The sequence below is a fragment of the Trifolium pratense genome, linkage group LG4 (assembly GCF_020283565.1).
Source record: "Trifolium pratense cultivar HEN17-A07 linkage group LG4, ARS_RC_1.1, whole genome shotgun sequence".
In the NCBI taxonomy this organism is placed as follows: Eukaryota; Viridiplantae; Streptophyta; class Magnoliopsida; order Fabales; family Fabaceae; genus Trifolium; species Trifolium pratense.
In genome coordinates this window covers 3465258-3489790 of record NC_060062.1, presented here as the reverse complement: position 1 = coordinate 3489790, position 24533 = coordinate 3465258, and the positions used below count along the sequence as shown (strand labels likewise).

Sequence of the window (24533 nt, the reverse complement as noted above, 5' to 3'; positions counted from 1 at the left end):
CCTCAAAACATTACTTTACCTCAAAAAATTCCCTCATCCAAACACACTCTAAGGGACCTATTCAGACTTTTTTTTTCTTTAAGGGACTTATTTGGACCTTTTTTCTTTAAGGGACCAATCTAAAACCAAAAATATCTTTAAGGACCATTTTACTAATCAAGCCTTCTTAATAATGTTGAAAGGAGGTGGCTAGTGTAATTAAGAGAAGTTGAAAATATCATAGTTTACAAATGTAACTTAAAAATAAAGAGAAAATGATGTGGTAACTCTATAACCATGCTTCAGCTTTTACACATACTCATACATCAATTAATCAGATACAGCTAAAAAAACTTGTACACAACTCTTTCTAACAACTACAAGGAAACTTACTCTATACTAATGAGTTGCATGCAACTTAATTTCTTGAAGGCCTATAAGAACAATTGGGAATATTGATGGTTTTGGGGCTGAATTAGCAGGACAAGAGTGAGAGAGGAAGCAAGTGAAAAAATAAAATTCCATCACATAATGTGCTAACTGCTAAATACCTACCTTGCCAATAGAGGTGGGAACAGGCCAGGCCTGCCTACATGGCCTTAAGGCCTAGCCTACATAGGCTCAGGCCAGGCCAGCCTATTTCTTTAAATAGAGCAGGCCAATGCTTTTTTATAAGCCTATTTAGCTAAAAAGGCTAGGCCGCAGGCCATTAAAAAAGCCTTTGAGGCCTACTAGGCCGACCTATTTAAGTTAACATGAATAATATTTTTATTACGATTATTATTTATATATTAAAATTTATACTTTGATTAAATTATAAATCTATTAACTTTTTAAGTAATTTAAGTTTATTAATCTACATTAGTTTTTAACATATATAAATGTATTATTATAAACTAGAATTGAAATATGATGACATATATAGTCAAATTCTCTAAAATATCAAATGGAACATTATTTTATTAGTTCATAAGTATATTTCAAAATAAATATAATTATTTATTTAAATATGTTCATATGAAATAGGCTTTTAAACAGGCTAACAGGCCACATCAGACTTTCAAAAGGTCAGGCTCAAGCCTAGAATTTAAGCCTATGATAAGCCACAGGCCAGGCTCAGACCTTCGATTTTTTGACAGGCCAGGCTCAGGCTTGGCAAAGCCTAGCTCGGCCTAGCCTATTCCCACCTCTACTTGCCAAGTAATCCGAAATTCATATGATTCAGGTAAGTTTATGTGGAGAATAATGTGCTGTAAATACCTTAACCAATTAATCGGTCATTTTCTATTTAGAGCATTTCCACGTAAATGCTATTGTTTAAATAACAAAATTTGATGAATTTTTAAAATGAAGATTCTTTTAGAAAATCATGCATGTATGTTCTTTTTCAATTGTTAGAGTAAGGAGTTCAATATTAATGTTCTCTCTATCTCAAAATATAAACAAAAATAAGTCTGCAAAATTTAATAAATTTAGTTTAAATTTTACACAGAATACATCAACTTTTGTTAACCGGTTTTAGCTTATATTTTAGAGTTATAAAAGTTAAAAAAGAGTATATCAGTTAAAAAAGGTTGCTGCTTGTTATGTTGGAGATTGTCATTAAGAGAAGTTGAAAATATCATAATTTACGAATGTAACTTAAAAATAAAGAGAAACTGATGTGGTAACTCTATAATCATACTCATACCACTAATGAGATACAGCTAAAAAAAACTTGCAATAAAGAAGAATCAGTCACATCAAGATTGTAGGATTTAAATTTGGTTTCAGCCTTTGATTGAATCAATTCCTAACCAGCAAATACTGGTCAGCTGGTCAGAAACACTGTTACAATGCCAATGTGTCCTTAAGTCTTACATCAAGAGTTACCTTACACCTCATATGGCAACAAGCAATCACTAGATCTTAAAGTCTAAGACAAATCTTACAAATCAAAGTATCACCCTCCTAAAATGTCTTATGTTAATCTCAAATCACATTGATATGTTACCAAATGTGACATAGTGTGCAGTTAAATCTAAAATAACATGAATGCTAAAAGTGCAAACTTAAATAATTGTTTCACCATTTTATAATATAACCTACAAAGCATTTCCTTCTGTAGCATTATGAAGAAGCCCGTCTGGAGTTGCAGCTGGATCAAGGTCAAAACACCGATCCGGCAAATTGCTTTCCTCCCCTTTGAGTAACCAATACGGAACTTGGTGAGAAAAGCGTACCATTTCTCTTCTCGGTATCCATCTTTCGGCACCGTTGTCAGGATTCCTTTTGTATACTGTTTTAAATCCGGATAATTTAATAAGGGGACAAACACAAACACCAAGATCCTCGGAGTAATCATAAAGCACCTCCACCATGTCATATTCATGCCTTACTTTGTCTGGTGTAGATCGGTTCCAATCTGGTGACCAATTTCGATAAACAGCCCAAATATCTCCACTTCTCGGATATATGCGAACACAACCACCTCGACCAGCCTTCTCTCGGCTTAGAATATGAGAAAATATGTTAACTTGGTCGACAATATCTGAAGTCCAAGCCCTGAAATTTCCACAAGATTTGGTAAAACCTGATTCAAGCCAGTTTACTGAGCCGAATTCGCTATCAGTTTTGGAATTCAAGTAACTGATATGAATCTTAAATGGATTAACAGATATAACCTCGCGGATCAGACAATACAATCGCGGCATTCCATCTTCCTCATCATATAAGGCCCATATTTGCTTTGGCTTGAAACATTCCTCTGTCCTATCTTTATCGAAGTCATGAAAGTCAGAATCAGGGACAGTTATTGAGATCGGATTGACTTTTCCTTGCTCCAACGGAAGGCCAGAAACATTCAGAGGTGCTCTCCTACATGTCTCTTTTTTGACTGGACAAACATCAACTTGTGCTTTTTCTTTCTCATTCAGAGTTGCAACTTCAGATGACAGCTTCATCTCTTCGAGTTTCTTCCTAATAACTGTCCTGGCTTTCTCAATCAATAATTTTCTCGCATCAAATGGAGGTGGCATGAAACAATGTTTGGTTTGAATTTCATTTACACAGGAAACCTTCTGGCCATTTGAAACCACTGCTTCCGAAGCACATTTTGAACCCTTCTCGACATAGCCATTTCTGAAATCGGATCCCACCGTAACTTTGCGTTTCTTTTCAGGTCTACCTGGCTTAACTTCCTGTGGTTCATTGCTGGAAAAAGATACATGCGAGTTTATATTGACCACAGTCTCCACCATAGGATGCCTTCCATTGACTCCTGATTTGACCTTTGGTCTTCCCCTCTTTGTATGTCCATTAACCCGATATACGGAACCAGCAGGTAAGGTAGTGGCCGATCCATTTTGATGGATAAGTCCAGCAGAGCCCAACTGAAACGAAACATTTGAAACATACTCGTAACCGTGTCCAGAACGGTATCCTGGGACACCATTCCCATTAAAATAGGTGGCATTAGTAGGAACATATGTAACCCCGTCAAATGAATGATTTCCATAACCATTTCCTGGCACATACGGCAAAGGTGTATATGGAAACGAACCATTTGCTGGGGCTGCTCCAGTTTCAACAGCGATGAAAATGCCACGGCAGTTCTTACATGAGAGTTTTTTATTCACATACTTACGTAGATACTCATACTGAACCTTACAAGAAGTACAAATTGTCCAAAACGTGTCTAGTCTATTACGAGAGGCTGACAAATTGGAACATTTGTTATAACCTGTAGCATGAAAAGAAGCATAATTTCTCTTACGATCGTAAGAACTACGCATGGCATTGTCAAGCCAAGTCCACGCCTCGGAAACAAGCTTAAATGCACCATCAGCTCCCACACATTTGTTCTTATCAGGATGAAGTAACACTGCCAACTTCTTGTACTGTCTTTTAACCGCTTCTTTATCTGCAGTAGGTTTTAATCCGAGAACTGAATAATAATCGAGTTCACCATTATGTCTGAACTCAGAAGCAATGTAAACATCAAATGTGGACACCATTTGAGATATACCCTCCAACTCAGGACAAAGTGTTTTCGCCTTTAAAGCATAGTTTTTTGCGCCTGCAAAGTCTCTCTGAGCATATTTCTTCTCAGCAATCTCTACTGCCTTAAGTGCCTCCTCTTTATTTGCTTCCATGTAGGAACCAAATCACTTCACAACTCAACTCAACTTGAAAAATAAGCTACGATCGGCCCAACAACGTTTCGAATGTCATATACAACCTCATTTCCATGTTTTCCAACAGTTTTAGAATGAACTAAGCAAAAAGTGAGAAATGTTAATTATGAATCTAACACAACATTCATCAAAAAACACCAAATCACAAACATTTTCACTAAACTAACCAACATAAACAAACCTAAATTATGGATTAAAATGAACAGATCAAGACATTAAGTTGAAACACAATTTTCTATCTTACATATAAATTAAGTAAATCATAAAAGTAGCTAAACACGACTTTCTTTTTCCATCTATTTCCTAAATCTTACAAGTAGCCAAATACTTTCCATATTCAAAATCAAGTAGCATCTCATAATTCATCATTTTTACAAATTAATAAAAAAACAATTTTTTTTGTTAACAACTAATTCACCTAGATTTAACAAACAAACAAAAAAATTTAAATCTTTTGCACATAGATCGAAACCCCATTACAAAAAACTCCAATTTTTTTATCATATTTAATTTTATTTATTTATTTTTTTAAAAAAAAAAACTACCACCCAGATGCAGTTAAAATAAGCGCTAACAAAACATTCAAAAATTCAAAAAATAAATAAATAAAAAGAAAAATACTCACTGAGATTGAAAATGATAAAATGAAGTGTTGAAGAAGAAGACCCAGATCGCCACGTGTAATTGAAATCTGAAGCAAAAAAAAGCTGAATCTAAACTTCACTGAAAAGAGTGAGATTTGTGGTAAAGGTTGAAGATTGAATGATAGTGGAAAATGGGTCGAATTGAAATGGATCCGGGTTGTGAAGAAAGTGAAGTGGGTCGGATTTGGAACAAAGTGGTGGTTATGAATTTCCGACAAGACAATCGCCGAGATTAGAAAGACAAGGTAAAGAAAAATAATTAAAATTAAAAAAAGAAATTATAATAATTTTCAAACGAAGTAAACGCTGTTTATTACTGAGGTTGTTGGAACATGCTAATGTGAACCGTTGGTGCGTAATAATGGAAATTATAAATTTACCTTTTTTTTTAATAATAAATAAATATATATTAAAAACATTTGTTTTGTGTTTAGTTTTTTATTTTATTTTATTGGAGAATAAATTTATTTATGGTTTTGGTGGGTGTTAGAAGTTAGAGATCGTGTTGTGTAGTTAGTGCTAAGTTGGATAATGGTTTGGAGCAATATTAGTGATAGCTAGTGAATTTTAGTTAGATTTTTTTTTTTTATTTGAGTTAGAATTAAAATAAAATAATTATATTGCATCCTCTTATGCTTAAATATGGTTGATAAGCGACTCTATTTGGTCTGATGATAAGAGATTTGAATAGTATATTAAAGAAGTAAAGATCATAGTTCGATCAACTATGTTATAAACAGAAAAAAGAAAAAAAAAACACGGTTGATATCTTCTACATTTTACTATTACATTAAAAAATGGTTATATTACAAATTATTGTACACATTATTTGATTTTAGTTTTAGGTTTATCCCAATTTTATCTATTACTTTTATATACTAGTATAAAGTTTTTATTGTCGTTATAGAGTCGAATAATCTTTTTCGAATAATTTATTGATCATCTCTATAAGAGACATATATCACTTACCTAATTGTTGGTCAATTTTGTCTATTATTTAAACTCAAAATTATATTTAGAGGAAAATTTCAAAAATTATATTTTTTTGTTGATGATTTCAAAAAATATAACAATAATTTTTTCAAAAATTATTAATGAATTTATATTTCTGATAAATTTCAAAAATATAACATTAATTGCACATCAATGGTTTTAATGAACTAAATTTTTCTTCTTTATTATATGAAACACAAGAAGATAGTAATAATCTCACCTTGAGAGAAATTACTACCGTAGTAATTAACAATCAACTCATTCAAGTAGTAAAAGTCTTATCTTTTGTGTCCGCCCTAATTTTTATCAGGAGAATTAAGTTCCGCATTCTCTCTAAGTTTTTCGTATTTTTTCGTAGGAAATAGATGATTTCGGGTTTTTTCTTATCTGAAATCACCCATGTGCATATTTTTATCTCCTTTAATTTAAATAAGTGGTTTCGACATATATATTAGATGATTTTTAGGTTTACTTTTTTTTTTTAATGATTTTGTTGTCTCAATTCAACGTTGTTTGATTTCATCTCATTTAATCTAAAGACATATGTGTATTCTACTATTTACTTGAATGATGTGAGTTTGTTTGTAAATTCAACATTTTCAGGATTTTAGCAGTGTTAAATTTGAGTGAATATCCTTTTATTATATGTCCTGGACACCCATTAAAATTAACTACAGCGGTAAAAACCTTATACCAAATTACTAGTAGCATCTATATTACTTCCCAGAAATAAATAAAAAAAGAAAGGTATCTTATGCTTCTTCTATGAGGCAAGTATCGTCCATTTCTTTAGTTTTTTTTTTCTAATATTTTTAAAAAGAACATTCGTAAATCTTTAGATGCAGATCATATGTACTTTTTTTTTATTAACTCTCCTCTGATTTTCAAGAAAAATGAATCTTGTAATCTAAAGTTCCACCACGAAATAATATTTTTCATCATTTATTTGCACTACTTTGTTTCTATTTTAAAAAGGAAACATACAAATACTAATATGTAATATAACTGTTTTAGATGGGCATTTGAATTGGTTAGTACTATTAAATAGTGCGTATTTTTATTGTCATAAATTGATATCTCTAGATATGAAGATTGATTTTGGAACCTTTCACCATTTCTGTCGAGGAGTACGATTTAACCAATTCTGAGTGGTATAACGACCAGTTTTTCAGGACATGAGATTTCTGATGTGAAGTTGCTAATGTCAATTAATATATATAGACTTGCAAAATTGTTGGAGAGAAATTTTACAATAGGATAGTGTTATTCACACTTTTTATATGAGTCTCTAAAGTCTAAATCAGGTGGTTTTTATATAAAATATAAAATTCTTAGACCTATATGAAATACTATAAAATATAAAATTCTTAGACCTACATGAAATATGAAATTCTTAGACCTATATTTTTTGACACAAATTAAGTTTTTAATTGGTTGCACTCAATAATGTTGTACTATAGTATCTATTTACATAAGCCATGTGAGAGGAGATGGACGAATAAGAAAACGACCTATTTGGGATCAAGTAGGGGTGTTCGCGGTGCAGTTTGGTTCGATTTTGAATATAAAAGTCATTCTAACCGCGAGATAAAAATGCATGCGGTTCAGTTTGGTTCGGTTGGTTTTTAAAAATTCATCCAAATCAAACCAAACCAATGCGGTTAGGTTGGTTTAGTTTGTGCGGTTTATCACGATATAAAAAAAATGACAATATTTCCAATTTGTTACAAAATAAATATAAAAAATTTTAATTTATTTTATTGTTTACATTATACAATATGCATATATAATAATTGCATATATATAATAACTTATTTTTAATACCAAAAATATAGTTCTAGATCGCATGAAATGATATATTTTGACAGCCTACTGTTTTATGGACTTAATTTGGGTTGATTATCAATAATTGAAAAGTTAAGTTAAATATTGCGGTTTGATTTGGTTTGGTTCAGTTTTCTGAAATAAAAACCGCAAACCAAATTAAACTGCGTGGTGTAGAAGAAAAATGATCCGTGCGGTTAAAACTAAATGCGATTTTCTGTGATTTCGGTTTGGATTAGTTCGATTTGCGGGATACGATCATCCATAGGACTAAGGATTTCCAAGGGAACATAATACACAACTAAATGACCTTTTATAACTACACATTTTTATATTTTAGCAAATATACCATATGAATTTTTTGCACAAATCATTCATGACTAATTCAGGAGGAGGTTGTATTTCAGTATTTGTATCCTATTAGTTCGTTCTTTTTAGTGAGTTCATGTTAATTATAGTAAGTGGATGAAAACTAACAACTTGACTCGGAAACTATTAATTGAGTTTTTTTTTCCCTTCTAATGGAGCAAATGGGGTGTCATTTCAAAACCAAAAAAAAAAAAGGGAAGAAAAAAAGAAACAGAAAGATGGTATAACATGAAGAGAAAAAGCAATATTCCATTTAGAAAACACCAAACAAAGAAAAAATTTCATAGGACCACGAGATTAAGCTATTTTTAAATAATCCATGTCCTCAAAAGTCTAAAAGATCCATAGGACTTCAAAGAAAATTATAAATAAAAAATAACAATAATTCATACTTGCATTGTCTTTCTCATGAATAATCCATTATTATAATCTTTCATTAATATATTTAAAAAATGACAACAACATTGGGAGGAAAAACAAATAGAAAACAAGTTAATAAGAATCCAAAGTCCAAACAAACAAAATATAATCAAGTTAATTAAAATAAACAAACAAAATGCTAATATTTGAATTTGGTACGTGTATAATGAATAATTGATTATGAGATAGACAAAATTAAGAAATACTACTCCTCAACTTAAATTTATTTCAACTCAATTCTTTCTAACTATTCGTTCCCACAATAAACTCGTTAATTAAAACTCAACCAACGACTATGTGTATGTTTGGTTTCAATTTTGGAGCATCCAGAATTGATTCTGGACGTGTAGAATTGATTCTGACTTGTTTGGTTTCTCAAAAGTAGAATTGATTCTGCCTCCAGAATTGATTCTACTTGAAGCTAGAAATCGTAGCTTCTGATTCTAGAATTGATTTTTACACTCAAATTTTTTGTTCAACTCACTTTTTCATGAATATATCCAAACATAAACCACTTCAGCTTAAAATCAATTTTGGCCAGAATCAATTTTACAGAATCAATTCTGCCAAAATCAATTCTCTCCGCCGCAGAACCAAACACACGCTATATGTTATACGCGGTGAGAAATTTAAATAGTATACATAAGATTTTGTGTTTGATTTTTATTGACTCCATCGTAAAAAAAAAAAAATTATTTCCTTTGGTTTTTTTTTTTTTGAACGTCCTTTGGTTCTTATTATAAGATGAAGTTTACTTTTTATATACCAGATACATTAAACATTATATAAATCTAAATTTTTTTTATAATAAAGACCGGATAGTGTAAATATTATATAAAATAATAAAATATAATAATAAATAAACTAAAAATAATAATAGAATGACGAGAAAGAGGGGGCAAAAGATTATGTATTAATTAATAATTAATAAAATGCAAAAGGTGAATAATACTAATAATAATATTAAATAATAAAAAATAAAAAAGAATAAATTAATCAGACGTTGATGGGGTTACAGAGGAACATGAGGGACGATGGAGACGCATCACTGGCAATCATTCCACCACCACCAGCAAGTCTCTCGTAACTATCAATACAAAACAAAGACAACGAAAGCTGAACCTCATGCCGAGTCCAAACTCGTTTCATAACTCGTTCCGACTCACTGAGTCTACTCAACACTGGTCTAACACATACCATATAAAGTCTCTTGTAACCACCGAGCGCCACCACGACCGGTCTCACCGTCGCCGGAGGAGGAGTTAACACGTGGCGGAAGCAGAGATGTTCCCAAATAGAATCGTCGTTGTTTGTGAGGTTGCACCATAAACGACATACACAGGATGCTACACCCAGTGAAGGACCGTCGAGTCGTTTAAGGATTTCTCGTAGAATGTCAATGTTGTCGTTTATGAAAAATTTGTGTCGTTTATTTTGTTGTTGTTGATTTGAAGTGTTTCTTCTAATTTTTTCTTGCATATATTCATGGTAATGGTGGTGGTGCACCATAGTGGAATAAGAGAGAAACCAAGAGAGTGTGTATAGTAATAGTGGTGAGTTGAAGAAGAAAAATATGGAATGTGAAAGTGGGGTGTGGTTTTAACTTACAAAGTTTCTAGGTTGTGACAAATATTTTTCATTTTATGAAAAAGAAAACAAAGGTGTGACAAATTTATTTGTCTTGTTTTGATGTATATACTTTTAAATTTTAACTTGTTTGAAAGCATAAGTTAATAATATTTTCATTTTTATGATTTAGATAATTACTTAATTGATATTGGTTCGATTAAAGCAACCAAAATATAAACATGTAACTTGTATTAAACTGAAGTTAATCATTAAGTTAATCATTAACTTGTTTTAGTGGTAAAGATGGTTAAGAAGTCTCACATTGATTACGAGATAGTATGAATAAAATAGCGATTAGAATTTCTTATGAATAAGAAGTCTCCCAATTATAAGAAAGACGAAAGAATAAATGATTTTTTCTCGGAAGACAAAAAAAAATACTTATAAAAAACATTATTGATAGCGGTTAGAATTTCTGATAATTTAACATTGATTCACAACCACATAAGAAGATGATCCATTGTAATTTTAGTTCTTGTTCTTTATCTCAGTTTTCGGTCATTTTTTAATGATATGACAACACTTATGAGAAATATGTTATTAATATAAATAACTATATTATGTCATAAATGAATAGAATAGTACATCAAAAACATATATAAAAAATAAATCAAGGACCGAAATTCAATTTTTACCATGGAAAACCAAAACCTTTTTTGAAAATAAAAATAAAATAGGGGACTCACTGAAGGTGGACTTAAAGTATATTTAAGTCTCTTTTTTTTTTTTTTTTTTTTTTATCTTTTCACTTAATGGTAAGTTGAGTCCTATAACTTATCGGAATTATGACAAATCTCAAGATTCAGATTGTCATTAATAAATTAGGTTTTGCATTTCATGCATTTATAAAATCACATAGTTTTCTATAGTAGTTGATGTTAACCATTGATTGAAGATCAAACCATTTCGATTTGATATCATCAAATTAATTACAAATCATCATGTCCATCAATTCTAGATCGAAGATGAGTAGCCACGTCTGCGACTACATCAAACCCATTTCCAATAAATTATATATCCTCCAATTGGCACCAGGAATAGGATACAGTATACACACTTGCAAAATCTGTGTGAAATCATTAACAAATATTTTGACTTTGGACAAATGATATAATGAAATTAATATGTGAACATGTTTTGAGAGTTATATAGTATGATTTTTCATTTGTTATTATATAGTACTAGTATATTGTTGTCAGATTATTAATTTGTTGGTATGGTTGGATTTGTGCATGTAGAGAGGGAGAGATTGTGAGCATCGAGAGGAGAGGGGTAGGGGACAAGAGAATGGTCCAAATTGCAAAAGAACTATAACCAATGCTAATAAGCTTTTGTTTTCCTCTTGTTGCTTTTGTATATACTAGTAGGTTTTTGGGGTAACCATTATTTGTTGTTTCTTGTTTTTGTTCTTGTTTGCATTCTTCAATACTACCTTGTTGGATGGATGAAGACCGTTGTGACACATTCACATCAACATTCATAGACAGAAAAAAGAAAAAGAGTACTTATTCACTAACTTTGAAGATCTAAATCAAAATTAATAGTAAAAAAAATAAAATCCAAAATGATTTTCTCGTTTGTTAGAGTGGGTTTGGAATTGTCTCCCCTACTAAAATACATAGTTTGACACTACTTTGTATCTCAGTCAATATTAAAATACAGATCGAATAGTTCAAGTTCATTTATGATCAGACAACTGAACTGTTACAACGTCTACTACAATAGCAGGAAATCCAAATCTATTGAAGTATAAAGTGCGCATAAGGGTGTTATAATTATAATAAAATAAGAAATTAAATGATGAGAAATAATAAATATTAGGCTTATGTGGGGGTAAAGTTGGGGGTCAAGATCACACAATTGAAACTCTGGGAGCCGAGATAGTATAATTGTCAAATTTAGGGGATTAAAATCGCACAATTGAAATATGGAGGTCAAAATCACACAATTGTGAAACTTGGGAGCCAAAACTGCAATTAAGCCTAAATATTACAAGTGATGTGATATAAAAAGTAAAAGCATACAATGAAAAGAAAATGAATCAATAGTGGTGATTGAGTCTAGCAAAACGAGTTTAAATTCTCGCAACATAGTGAATTAAAATTTGAATTATGAGAAATGAAATATTTGCATTTAGTGTCAACTATGATGCAAATAAAATTATTTTTATTTGAGGAAACATATACACAGGGACGACCATCCACCAAGGCAAACAAACCCTATGCTCTGGGCTTTCAAAAACTCAAATTTTCTATCAATAGTGTAGTATAATAAGCTTAGTGAAACGACACCGGCTTTGAGGAGAGAAAATGGGCTAGATCCATAATTAAGAAATTGAAGTTATTCAAGAGCTAGATCCATAATTAATTTTTTATGAACGAGAAAAGAGAAATTGGATTTGAGATTGGGGATTAGAGATTTGGAAACTGGAATTGGATTAAGAGTGAGAAGGATCAAGGTGTTACTTTCTCATGATGTTGGAGATTTCTTGGTTTGTGAGATGAAGATGATGTTGGGATTTTTATTTTTATTTTTCCAGAAAAGAAGATGAAGATGATGAACATTGTTCATCAAATTATGAGATGGTTTAATTTTAATTAGAAATTTTTTTTAAAAAAATTAAAATTATGCATTTTTTAACTAAAAAATCATTGTACATTAAAAAAGATATTATAGTAAATTTTGTATACAAAAAGTTATCATGTAACTCAGTCACCTGTCCAGTACTGTTCTGTCCAGTAACAATTCTTTTGCAAATCAAACGCACCCATATAGTGCGGATGTTTAGGAGTCAAATGTAACAAGTATTTTTTTAGAATTTATACATTTAATTTTTAAACATTAATTGTTTTATATTACTCCCTCCGTTTTCTTAAAAATGTCCCGTTAGAATGATAACATCAAATTAAGAAAGTGAATTTTTGCCAATCATCTTAATTCAGCAATAAAATTCTATTTTTTTGCACCTAGTACTCATCTAATTTAAATCTTCAATGAACCATTATTATAGGTAACAAATTCTGTTTAAATCTTTTTTTTTGCGGTGTTACAAAGTAACAAAGCAATTTTGTTTAAATCTGAATATAACAAGGAAACAACAAACTTTCCTATCGTAAAACAAAAGAACAAACATTCTTCTTTTAAAAAAAATAAAAAAAATAATAGTTTTTTCAAATATATATATATATATATATATATATATATATATATATATATATATATATATATATATATATATATATATATATATATATATGAAAAAGATAACAATAATTGACAAATCGTATCCTTAAAACACAAACTGGACAGTTCATTAGAAACACTAAATATAATAGAACTTGACACTTTTAAAAAAATAGATGGAGTATTAAATAAAAAAAATTATATTTATATACTTTAATATGTGTCCTTAAAATACTTGTTATCGTATTTCATACCGTAATTATTTAAACATGACTACTATTAATAGTTACTGGTACTACTAATTACTATCTAGTCTAGTATGTAGTGTGGAGTGTACTCCCTTCGTCCCGGAATGAGTTAGGCGTCAGTTGACTATTGTGCACTATTCATATATATAGCTTTGATTGTATTTTTTTACTAGTAAATAAAAATAAATATTAACATATAAGATATTGTTAGATTAGTCTCGATGAGTATTTTTAAAATATCAACTATTTATAATTTTTACTATTATACAATTAAAAATATTAGTGGTTAAAATTATACATTGGTATACGTGAATCAGTTAACTGGTTCACTCGTTGTGACACGGAGGGGTAGTTTGGAACATTTTCTTCAAATCACACGAGAGGTTAAAGTCTTTTCAAAATCATCTTTTGATTAAATAATAAAAAGTCAAGACTCAAGAGCACAATGTGAAAACAAGCCTCCAATGACTATGCATGTTTACAAATGGGACAAGTAAATGGAGTTGGAGTTCATTACTCCCTCCGGTCTTTTTTATAAGGAACACTTAGGGCAAAAAATTTGGTCCTTTTTATAAGAAACTTTGACCAATTTTCAAATATTTTAAATGTTCAATTTCACTTATGCCCTTATTTATTATGAGAGAAAATTTAAAAAATAAGTAAGTTAGTTGAATAAAGAGTAATTAAATAAGGGTATACATGGAATAAATTAAAATTTATAAGAGTATTAAATGAAAATAACTATGTTAAATGTGCTTCATTGGTCTGTGTAATTTTTTCAAAGTGTTCCTTATAATAAGGACCGGAGGGAGTATTACCAAAGCCCGCCCGTTTTTAAACAAGTCGATTTTTTTTGGTTATATTATTGATATATAAAATTTTCACTATAATTATTTATCGGTGATTAATTTTTGTTACGTTAGCCAGGGATATATTATGTGCAGCATATAATATAAGGTGTGGTTTAGGGGGAATTTTTTGCTTCATTATGTTGCTGCTGCTAAAACCAGTATATAGGGGGTAGTGTTTTTTTGCCTTGTATATGTTTTGGTGGTGGTGTCTTGGGTGTATTATAGAACCTAACATTTTTTGTCTGTGTTGTTTGTATACCGATTGAGTACCACCTGTACTTCTACCTAATAGTGGGTCTAGTACTATTTGTACTTCTACTTGTTCTCGTTTTGAGAATTATTTATACAATTATACTTTTGTAGTTCAAAAAAAAAGTTTCTTCCCTCTCCCATACTATTATTATTATTGCAAAAATAAATTAACAAAAATATTATCACAACCTTAAAACTTATTTATTTATTTATAAACTTTCACTTATGGTTAAGACATACATCTTTTGTTTGAGAATTAAAGGGTGTTTTGGAAAAATGTTTTCCTTGTTTTCTTAATTAATTGAAATAAAAAATATATAGAAAAATTTTTAGTGTAAATAATGTGAAGATTCATAGACAACTATTTGTATACTAAATTTGTTTTTTGTGCATAAATATATTTAATGTTGAATTTTTATCTTCTATACAAGGCATTGTTATTTCTTATGAAAATTATAACGAAGAAAAGGAAGAAATGCACTTGAAAAAAATAAACAATAATAAAAAAGCAGGACGGGGTAGAAAACATGGATGGTTGAGATAAATTAAATTAAAGGGTGAGATTGGTTCTTGTCTTTCGTCTCGTAACAACGAGCAATTTCCTTTATAATATCAATTAGAAATATATTTGAAAATAATAATAACAATAATTTAAATATACAAATTATTTTGATAATAGCTTATATTTGGAATAAATATGGATGGAAATAATTTTTTGTCTTCTTTCTAACTTAACGAGTTACCGTAGTTATGATTTTTGACCACTTAGTAAGATGCAAGTGTATCCGAAAGTATTGGGCGTAAAATATTTGTAGGTGATATTTTAAGTTCGACGTTGAATCTTAGGACTTAATTAACATGTACATGTGGTGGAATCTACCAAGCTAGAGCATGATAGGGGCGGAGGAAAATTCCGATAGAGCCATAAAATGCGTAGAGATCGGAAGGAGCACCAACGACAAAAACTTCTATTGGGCCAACACTTAGAGACAAAAGTTAGGGGAGCCAACAATATTAAAGACCCCAATAGTCCTAGCTATAAACCATGGATACAACTTTAAGAAAACGGATTTAAAACAGTTATTGTGTTAACGCACTAACTACTAGTAACCATCTAATCAAACGGTTGAGATTGAAATTATAAAATATTAATTAAATTATACTAAATTAATCCAAACTGTACAATTATGTTTTAACGGCCGAGATGATTAACTGCGTGAAAACAGTACAATAGCTAATCCGGCCATCCGGGTCCCAATTTCAAGGTATCTTCATAACTTATCCCTTTCGAGATTTCTATGAGACTAAATATGAAGTCCATAAGATATCTAATTTTTAAACGAAAAGAATACTGTATTTATTTGCATTAATACTATTACACAAAAAAAATATACTATTACATTTGTTAAAAACAAAAAAAATACTACACAAAAATGGACAATTCAAATGAATTTGGCAAGTGCTGTTAGAAGTCCAGTCCAATCCAACAGCAACGGTTGACCCCCCCCCCCCCCCCCCTTGTTATCATGGTATACTATATGACCTCTGTATAAACTTAGGATTCCAACAGTTTTTTCAAGAATATTTGTTTAAACTACATATTGTATATTTAATTTATTGACTTATACCTTGGAATGATTCTACCAAACCATGCACGTTGAATAATGAATTTATGTACGTGGACACAAACGCAAAGATACTCTCCCAAAGAAGATAATGTTTATTTATGAGTGACTTAATGCAATTTAAAATTTTAAAAATATACACACACTACAAAAAAAGTGTTATTTAGCTACGGTCAAAACCGTAGTTAAAAGTATCATTGACCGTGGCTAAAAAAACTTGCCACGGTAATTTTGAGGTGACTTATAACAGCGTTGCTAAATTTAGCCAAGCTAAATATGGTTTTTGCCACGGCTATATAAAGCGTGGTAACAACTTCTTAACCTTGGTCATTTAACAATGTACATTGAGCTCTTCTAATTTCTCAATACCATTATTTTGATGTCATGTTAAGAACAAATAGTTTTAGAACAACTAGTGATATCATGATATGAGACACACTTGAAGAATCTCACATTAGGTATGGAAATTGAACTATAATGTTTAATTCGGACTTTTATTTATTAAAATTTTAACTTATTGAGGGAAAAAAAAAGGAAATTGAACAACTTTGTATTATTGAATTGGTTATCGGTGATTTATACTAGTTCTATAAGACTCACTAATTAGGAGGATAGCACCAAGCGAGGCGCAAATCTTCTATCTATCACTAACACAATTAGACAAAGTGACAACCACCACTGAAACTCATACACGTAATTGTGAAATTTTGAATTCGAACCTGCTTGAAGATGCATGTCCAGCCTTAGAAATCAAAGACACAGTAGTACAATCCTATAGAACAGGTCATGTTCAAGTAACGTCGTTAAAGATGTCCAACCTATGAATACTGACATTGTAGAGTTGAACTACGATTTATGGAGAACAAAAATTCCCTTTTAATACTTTTTCTGGTCCTGTATATAAGAGAAAATTTACTTTTTATATTCATTAAGAATTTAATGTATTTGGACCATAATATGCTCCACATATATTAGATTTTTAATGAATCTAAAAAGTAAACTCTCTCTTATATAGAGGACCGGAGGGAGTATATGCTAGTAATTAAGAATGAAGCATTTTCATTTTAATAATAATAATAATATATCCCATGCCCTTATTTTCAATGGTTACAAATTATATTTCAAATCTTAAAAAAAAATATGCATAGATCTTATACATGCAGAAAATCTATATATTTGGCTCATAGTCATCATTGCATATACTTATTTTCTTTCTTTATGGATAGAATACTTGATTCACACGTAGAATAATGCAAAGAATATTTTGTGGTAATAGCGTGATATTGCTAGCTAATATTTTTTGCTTATTTGAAGAGAGAAAGATGCTTGTTGGTGACATAAAGACAACAACAAGAATTTTAATTTCTCCATATGTTTAGGTTGGCAATTGAAAATCAACAGTGAATTTTAGAAACAAAAAGAGAATGCACTGATACAACCAAAAAACAACATTGAATTTTTGCCTTTGAATCGTTTCAATAAATGGAAACAAAGTGGTACCAACATTGCTCCACCAAACTATAGTCTTTAAACTTTTTTCCTTCCCTAGCTAGGCATACCAATTAAAATTAAAAGTGACATTACAACTACATTTTATACTTTTCCACTTGAACAATTTGATGAATGTTTCAATACCAACAAATTAAGAAAAAGTGAATATTGAAATGTCTCAAGAATTTCGACTAGTGGACTATGCTATATTTATTACGCATTTGAGATATAAATAGTTGTTCAATTAAGATTAGACAGTTTAAAAAATTTAATATATTTTTATTTTATAATTTAAAACACAAAATTTAAATCCAAATTCTTTGTTCATGATCGATTAAATTGTCGCCAATATTTTAAATGCGTGAATGCAAAAAATTCCTAGGGTAGAGCTGGATCCAATGCCTCACGCGGTTAGATTTTCTCCCGCATGAAGAAAAAGTGAAAATTATCCCAAGTCCTTTGAGACAAAAAGCATAAATAAATATTAATATAATATAGTTTAAATACATCAATTCTACAATAAAATTTAAAAATAAACTTTTTCTCGTATATAGAATCGGAGGGAGAGTATACTCTCAAGTACCGGCAAAGGTGTTTGAAATTTTGACATTTTTATTTATTAATTAAAGTTTTATGTATATGTATGAAGAGACTATAGACCCCACACTGCAAATTCATGAGTGTGTCTTAAGGTATTGTTTTTATTAGGTTGGCCTTGTTTGTTGGACATACTCTAGAGAAAACACTGTTCCCTATTCTTGCTCTAAGGAACAAGATAAATGCAAAAATACAAGTAGATAGTACCCCCTATGAAGTTTACAACAATAAATTCACCAAAAAATTTCATCTAGCTTCTTTCTCACCCAACAAACAATTTATCCTTTGTACTTTGTTCTTGTAAAGTTGTGCCCACATCTTAAATGGTCAACTAGGTAGAATATTTCAGAGAATCTACAATTGTCACTCATCATGAGTCATGACCATACATCAACAAATTTTATATCCAGTGAGTGGTGAAGTAGAGTTCAATAATAGAATCAATCAACTCTTAGCATGTGGTCCATTGTTCATATCTTTGGGATAAAATTCTCATGTATTAATTCTTCTTATATCCATTGAAGTTAGGAGTGGTAAAACTTAAAAGGATGAATTGGATAGAAGATATGATTTTAATAATTTAAGCATTTGTTGCATCAACATTATACTAGAGTATAATCAAAGTATAGACAAAAGATACACCATTATGATTAGGGATCTTCTTAGAAATGAGGATTGGACCTAACTCAACCTTACAAAACCGGCTTGTAAGGTGAGGATTGCCTCTAGTATATAAACACTTAGTCAGGTCATCTCTCAACCGATGTGGGACTCTTAACACACCCCCTCACGTCCAGCACTATTGGGCTTGGTGCATGGATATAAACGGTAGGTGGCCTGATAGCGGAAACCTGATAACAGGTGGTCCAATGGATCGTGGAGAGGCTCTGATACCATCTTAGAAATGAGTATTGGACCTAACTCAACCTTACAAAACCGGCTTGTAAGGTGAGGATTGCCTCTAGTATATAAACACTTAGTCAGACCATCTCTCAACCGATGTGAGACTCTTAACAGATCTCTCGATTAGCACAAGTACCTTATGATAAAAACTTTAAACAACATCCATAGAACAAACAAACAAAAAGGTAAAAGGTAAACAGAAAGAAGAACATGAAAACAAACAACATTGCAATGACAGCCATGGTTCTAAATAATCAACCTTATGTATCATGACATCTTTCTTCTATGTCCTAACCACTATCTTAGCTAGAAGTGAGCAACTATAGAATCTGCTCCTAATTATTTTTTTAAAATTTTATAGCTAATGGAATATTTTAATTATTTGTTTATTTTGCTGTACATTTGCTTTTGAATTGGATTGAGGACTTTTGTTGCACATTATTCCTTGTTTCATGGGGAAGAAAAGAACCTTCCTTAATCTGGACACTAAAGTTAGAAATTTATTTAATCATGGTGATAAGCTCTGACAAAAGCATCTTTGAACAGTGATTTAGTTAAGCATAAATTCAAATTAGTACTATTGCCAGCAAGTAATTTCAAAGCACAAGGAAGGAGCAAGTTACTATAGCATCCAAAATTAGACTTTGTTAACCATAAAGTTATATTATTAGTCATGCATTTTTTTATTAACCTATAATTTTTATTGGAAGGAACTCTGATAATTCAGTGATAAGCTGTGGAGTAAATAAATTCTAACCAAAAATTATTTTTATTAGGAATTGAATTTAAATTCTTCTGAACAAGTAGTACTAGGAAAAACTTTAACCATTTGAGTTTAATATCTTGATTAGTCCTACATTTAATCTGAGGGTCGTACACTGTTACATCATAAACACAGGTGCACAACATCTCACTTATGAACGCATATTTAAGTCATCTCTCAATCGATATGAGACTTCTTTAACACACATTCTCGCTTCTAGCGCTATTGGGCTTGCGGCACAGATATAAATGATAGATGACCAGATTATAAACTTAATAGCAGGTGACCCAACGAATTGTAGAGGAGACGCCAACTAACTTGTTTGTTGGCAATGTTTAGGAAAGAAAATTGTTTCATATAAATTTATGGTGGATCAATGTTTGAAAATGATTTAAAACAATGTTAACAAATGATAATGCATTTTGTAACTAAAACTCCATAGTATTACTCGTTCTCACACACACTAAAGCTATGATTCAATTGGTGGTGGGTTGGAAAAAAGCACGAAAAAATAAATATTAGTCCCTAAAAATCCAACATATATATTTGTTTTCTTTTGTTTTTGTCAAATCAACGTTAAATCAAATCATTAATTTAGTCGTAAAGACGTGGAAGGTCTTAAACTTTTATTCACATAAGGCAATATTGATCATCGTTGCAATTTTAAATGATTTTTAAGCAAGTGAATAAAAAATCACATGGGACACTTCTCCATTATACAATTGTCTTAAAAAAGTTATCAACTTTGTTTCTATCAATTGTCTTGTTTGTATTATAGGGTGTTGACATATTTTACTAGTTAATTTACTTGAGTAAAGAACTTTAGGCCCAAATAATGATATATGGAGAATGAGCAAATTAACACCATATCATATGAGAATACAAAAAATTGCACGAACGCAAGGGGATAAACTAGATTGTAGGACACTACTTGCTGCCATGTGAATAAAATTTATAGAGGCATAGGATGATGTCATTGGTAGCACATTATTATTCAAGTACTCATATAAAATGGACCAAGTAACTTTGTGACAAAATAAAAGAAAATAATATAAGGTTGAAAAGAAGAATTCTCAAGCATGTGAATTAAAAGACTTGTCAACATCAACCCCAATCTAACATATTGAGTGTTTCTTAAATTTATTTATTTTTGACAAAAGTGTTTCTTACATTTTTTATCTTCTTATAATAGTACTTATTTAAGTTCAATTTATGCGTATTGGATTCTATTTTCTCTTACACGTGACTGGATTAATTTTAGACCCACTCTATATATCAAGAGATTCCTCTTACACGAGGAAGTGACAAATTCCTTAGCCAACTAGTAACAAAATATCTATCTATAAGGTAAAGTCTACATTTCATTCTTTTCCTTTATTTTTTTTTTCCCGGATGAATCATTCTTTTCTTTTATCTAATACTCAATATTTAGGTGTAAGCAAAACTCAATATTTAGGTTAGCTTGTTTTTGAATTTGTATAAGCTTCCATAAAATTTAATTCTTTTTTTTCTTAATATTTTGATCTTCTACACACATTGATGTTAATTTTATAGTAAATGCATGTTTAGACTGACACCTTATGTGCATAATAATTGTATGTTATTGTGATTTCAACCATAGCTATCAATCATAGTTTTAAAAATTAGACCGAATATTTTGCCATCCTAAATTTTTTTATAAAGAAAAAAGAAATATATATTAACTAAAGCCTTATAATTATCCTGAGTGTGCACGAAAACAAGAGTCAAAATACACAATCAAGGAAAAAAAGAAAGGGAGCAAAAGTACCCAAGACAGCTCAGATATATATATATATATATATATATATATATATATATATATATATATATATATATATATATATATATATATATATATATATATATATATATATATATATATATATATATATATATATATATAAAGGGTCATTTTTTTTTTTTTGACATAGTATAAAGGGTCATGCTAAACAGTGTTTCCGGGACATTGGTTAAGCATACAAAAAAAGGAATCAAGTGATAAAGTTAATAATGAGAGAGAATAAGTTTTTACATCATGAAAATTTTGAATACACAATTTACGAGATAAAATTTTTATATTTATATCCTTAACCAGTGTCTCGGGGGCACCAGTGCCCCGGGGGCACTGTTTTAGCATTTTCCATATATAAATCGTAGTCAAAACCCAACACATTAAGCCTAAACGAGCATCAAAGAGACGATTATTTTGAACTTTCCAAATTAAGGGGGAGGGGGGTGTTAACCGAATAGTAGATAATTAAATTATCTAAAAGATAAGGCCCAACAGAATAGAAGCTAAAGAGATCTAATCTATATCTGGCCGAGAAACAATCCAAAGTAAATTAATTGACCTCGAGCTATCCTAAACAGTGTTTCAGGACAATAGTTAAAGAAATAAAAATGGAGAAGGGCATGAATGAAATAAGCTGAAAATGAATCCATCGTCTATATGAATAATAACTAGTTGCATATTTCAATTGGCAGAGAGTTAGGGGTCAGGATTTAAACTCAGACTTTTCACTTATTTACTGGTCAAATTCTAGCCACTAATCTGTTTAATAAAGAAAAAAATATTATTGGCAACAATTCGCTATAGGAGATTGATATCCATCGTGTTCGATTTGACATATCTCCCATTATGTGTAACCAATTGAGTCACTTTTTGGCTTATGCCATTTTTCATTTGATAATTGAAATAAAACAAGTAAAAGGAATGTTGAGTTGCTCACAATCAAGTATTTTGATGATGTGGCACTCTATAAGAAAAATTTACAATCTTTATTAAAAAACCTTTTCATTATCTCCTTTAATTAAATCATTACCAACTAACTACAATGAAAAATTATTAAATTAAAATGGACAAACTAATATATAAGATTTATATAACCACAAAATATTCATGACTATTGGAATTCTTTCAATACTAATAAAAAAAGGAATCGTTATATTTCAAGCGAGTGAGTCACTTTGATATTCCAAACCTCTTTGATCAATGCCTTAAAGAACTAAATTTAATAATAAAAAAAACGTGTGTCTCTCTTGCTTGAAATATATTCTTTCAATACTAAATGAATTAAAAGGGATCATTCTTCATTACTTATATTGTTTAGAAGGGATTGCTTGAAACCAAAGGGATCATACTTCTACTTAGCCTAATGAATTAAAAGGGATCATACTTCTAATTTTATGACTCTACTTAGACATATAAGTTATTGTGATGATGTGGCACTCTATAAGAAAAGTCTACAATCTTTATTAAAACTTTTTCATATTTCTTATAATAGAGTTACTCTAATAATAAATAATAAACAATAATAATGTATTAAAAAAAAAAACTAACACAATTTATTGTTGTTGAATTGAGACAAAAATGAATTGCAAGTAATGAAAGGTGGAATGATGCATCATGTTATTGTTTTAATTGCATTGCAATATATTATTAAAATATATATTGTATGTTACAATTTCCTATTAATGCAATTGAAAACAAAGAATTCTTGGAGACACTAATATTGAATATGTAAATTTAGCTAATTATCAAACACAAGCTATATATAAAGTTAACCCAAAAGCTAATTATCACCACCACCATATCAGGAAGTCTACCTTCTATGTTTTAACAAAATTTTAATTTATCTATCTCATGGCAAAAACTCTATGGTTTCTTTGTCTAACATCTCCATGAGAAAAAGTTATGCATCTTCACCTTCCATATCTTAAAGTTACACATTATAGTGTCTTGAATTGATTTAAAAGCTATTGTGTGCATATATATAGTTACATCATAAGTATATTGGTTTTTGTCCTTGGTATGTGATGGTGTCTAACCTCTTAGAATATCAGGTATGTCTACATGTGATGATTAAGAAATTGATATACATATATGTGATAGTTGCCTATTAATATGTTTGTAAATTGGAATTTTTCTATTACTCTGAGTTTAGAACATCTCTAATCATTTTTTTATTTCTATTTTAGGTTGGATATTTTTTTAAATATCAACCGGTGTTTTGTTCGATGATTAATTAAACTTTGAGTTGAATCGATTAATATAAATATGACTATTTTTTCATGTGAAGGATGAGAACAGGATAAAACATACTTATATTTTTGCTCACGTTGCATCCTTGCTCCTTATAAAGCCTATGAAATGACACCTCATGTAAGGATGTGTATTTAACTCTAATGGCAGTTTGTAAACCATCATTTTTTTTATTGATCTAATGTTTATAATTAGACAACTTTTCTTTTTCATTTATTATTTTATTAGTCTAATGTTTTAGCTTATTTGTTTCTTATTTTCTTTTTCATTTATTATTTTATATAAGGTAAAAGATTTGTATAAAAAATTGTTGATTAATGGGAATATAATTAATTATTTTCATGTGAATAAGTTGAAGAGGATAAAAGAGACTTCTATTTATTGATTTTGAAGTGCCTTAAAATTTATATAGATCGAGGGTATATTGATGTTGGAGGCATTCAATTAAAAGAGGACAATCCAAATAATTTAGAAATATAAATATGTGTCTCATTTTTAAATACTATATTGTCTACAATGTGTAG

General features: G+C 30.0%; 2 protein-coding genes across 2 annotated transcripts; both read right to left on the bottom strand.

Moving 5' to 3' along the window:
* Positions 1 to 1600: 1600 nt before the first annotated feature.
* Positions 1601 to 5095, bottom strand: LOC123923983. The gene is made up of 2 exons (XM_045976739.1): positions 4780 to 5095; positions 1601 to 4233 (listed from the first exon to the last, which is right to left on the bottom strand). Exon 2 carries the CDS (start codon positions 4110 to 4112, stop codon positions 2064 to 2066), a length of 2049 nt encoding a protein of 682 aa, XP_045832695.1. The 5' UTR covers positions 4113 to 4233; positions 4780 to 5095; the 3' UTR covers positions 1601 to 2063.
* Positions 5096 to 9350: 4255 nt separating this feature from the next.
* On the bottom strand, positions 9351 to 9956 carry LOC123924367 (F-box protein SNE-like). The gene has a single exon (XM_045977229.1). The coding sequence runs from the start codon at positions 9911 to 9913 to the stop codon at positions 9401 to 9403; it is 513 nt and encodes a 170-aa protein (XP_045833185.1). The 5' UTR covers positions 9914 to 9956; the 3' UTR covers positions 9351 to 9400.
* Positions 9957 to 24533: the final 14577 nt, after the last annotated feature.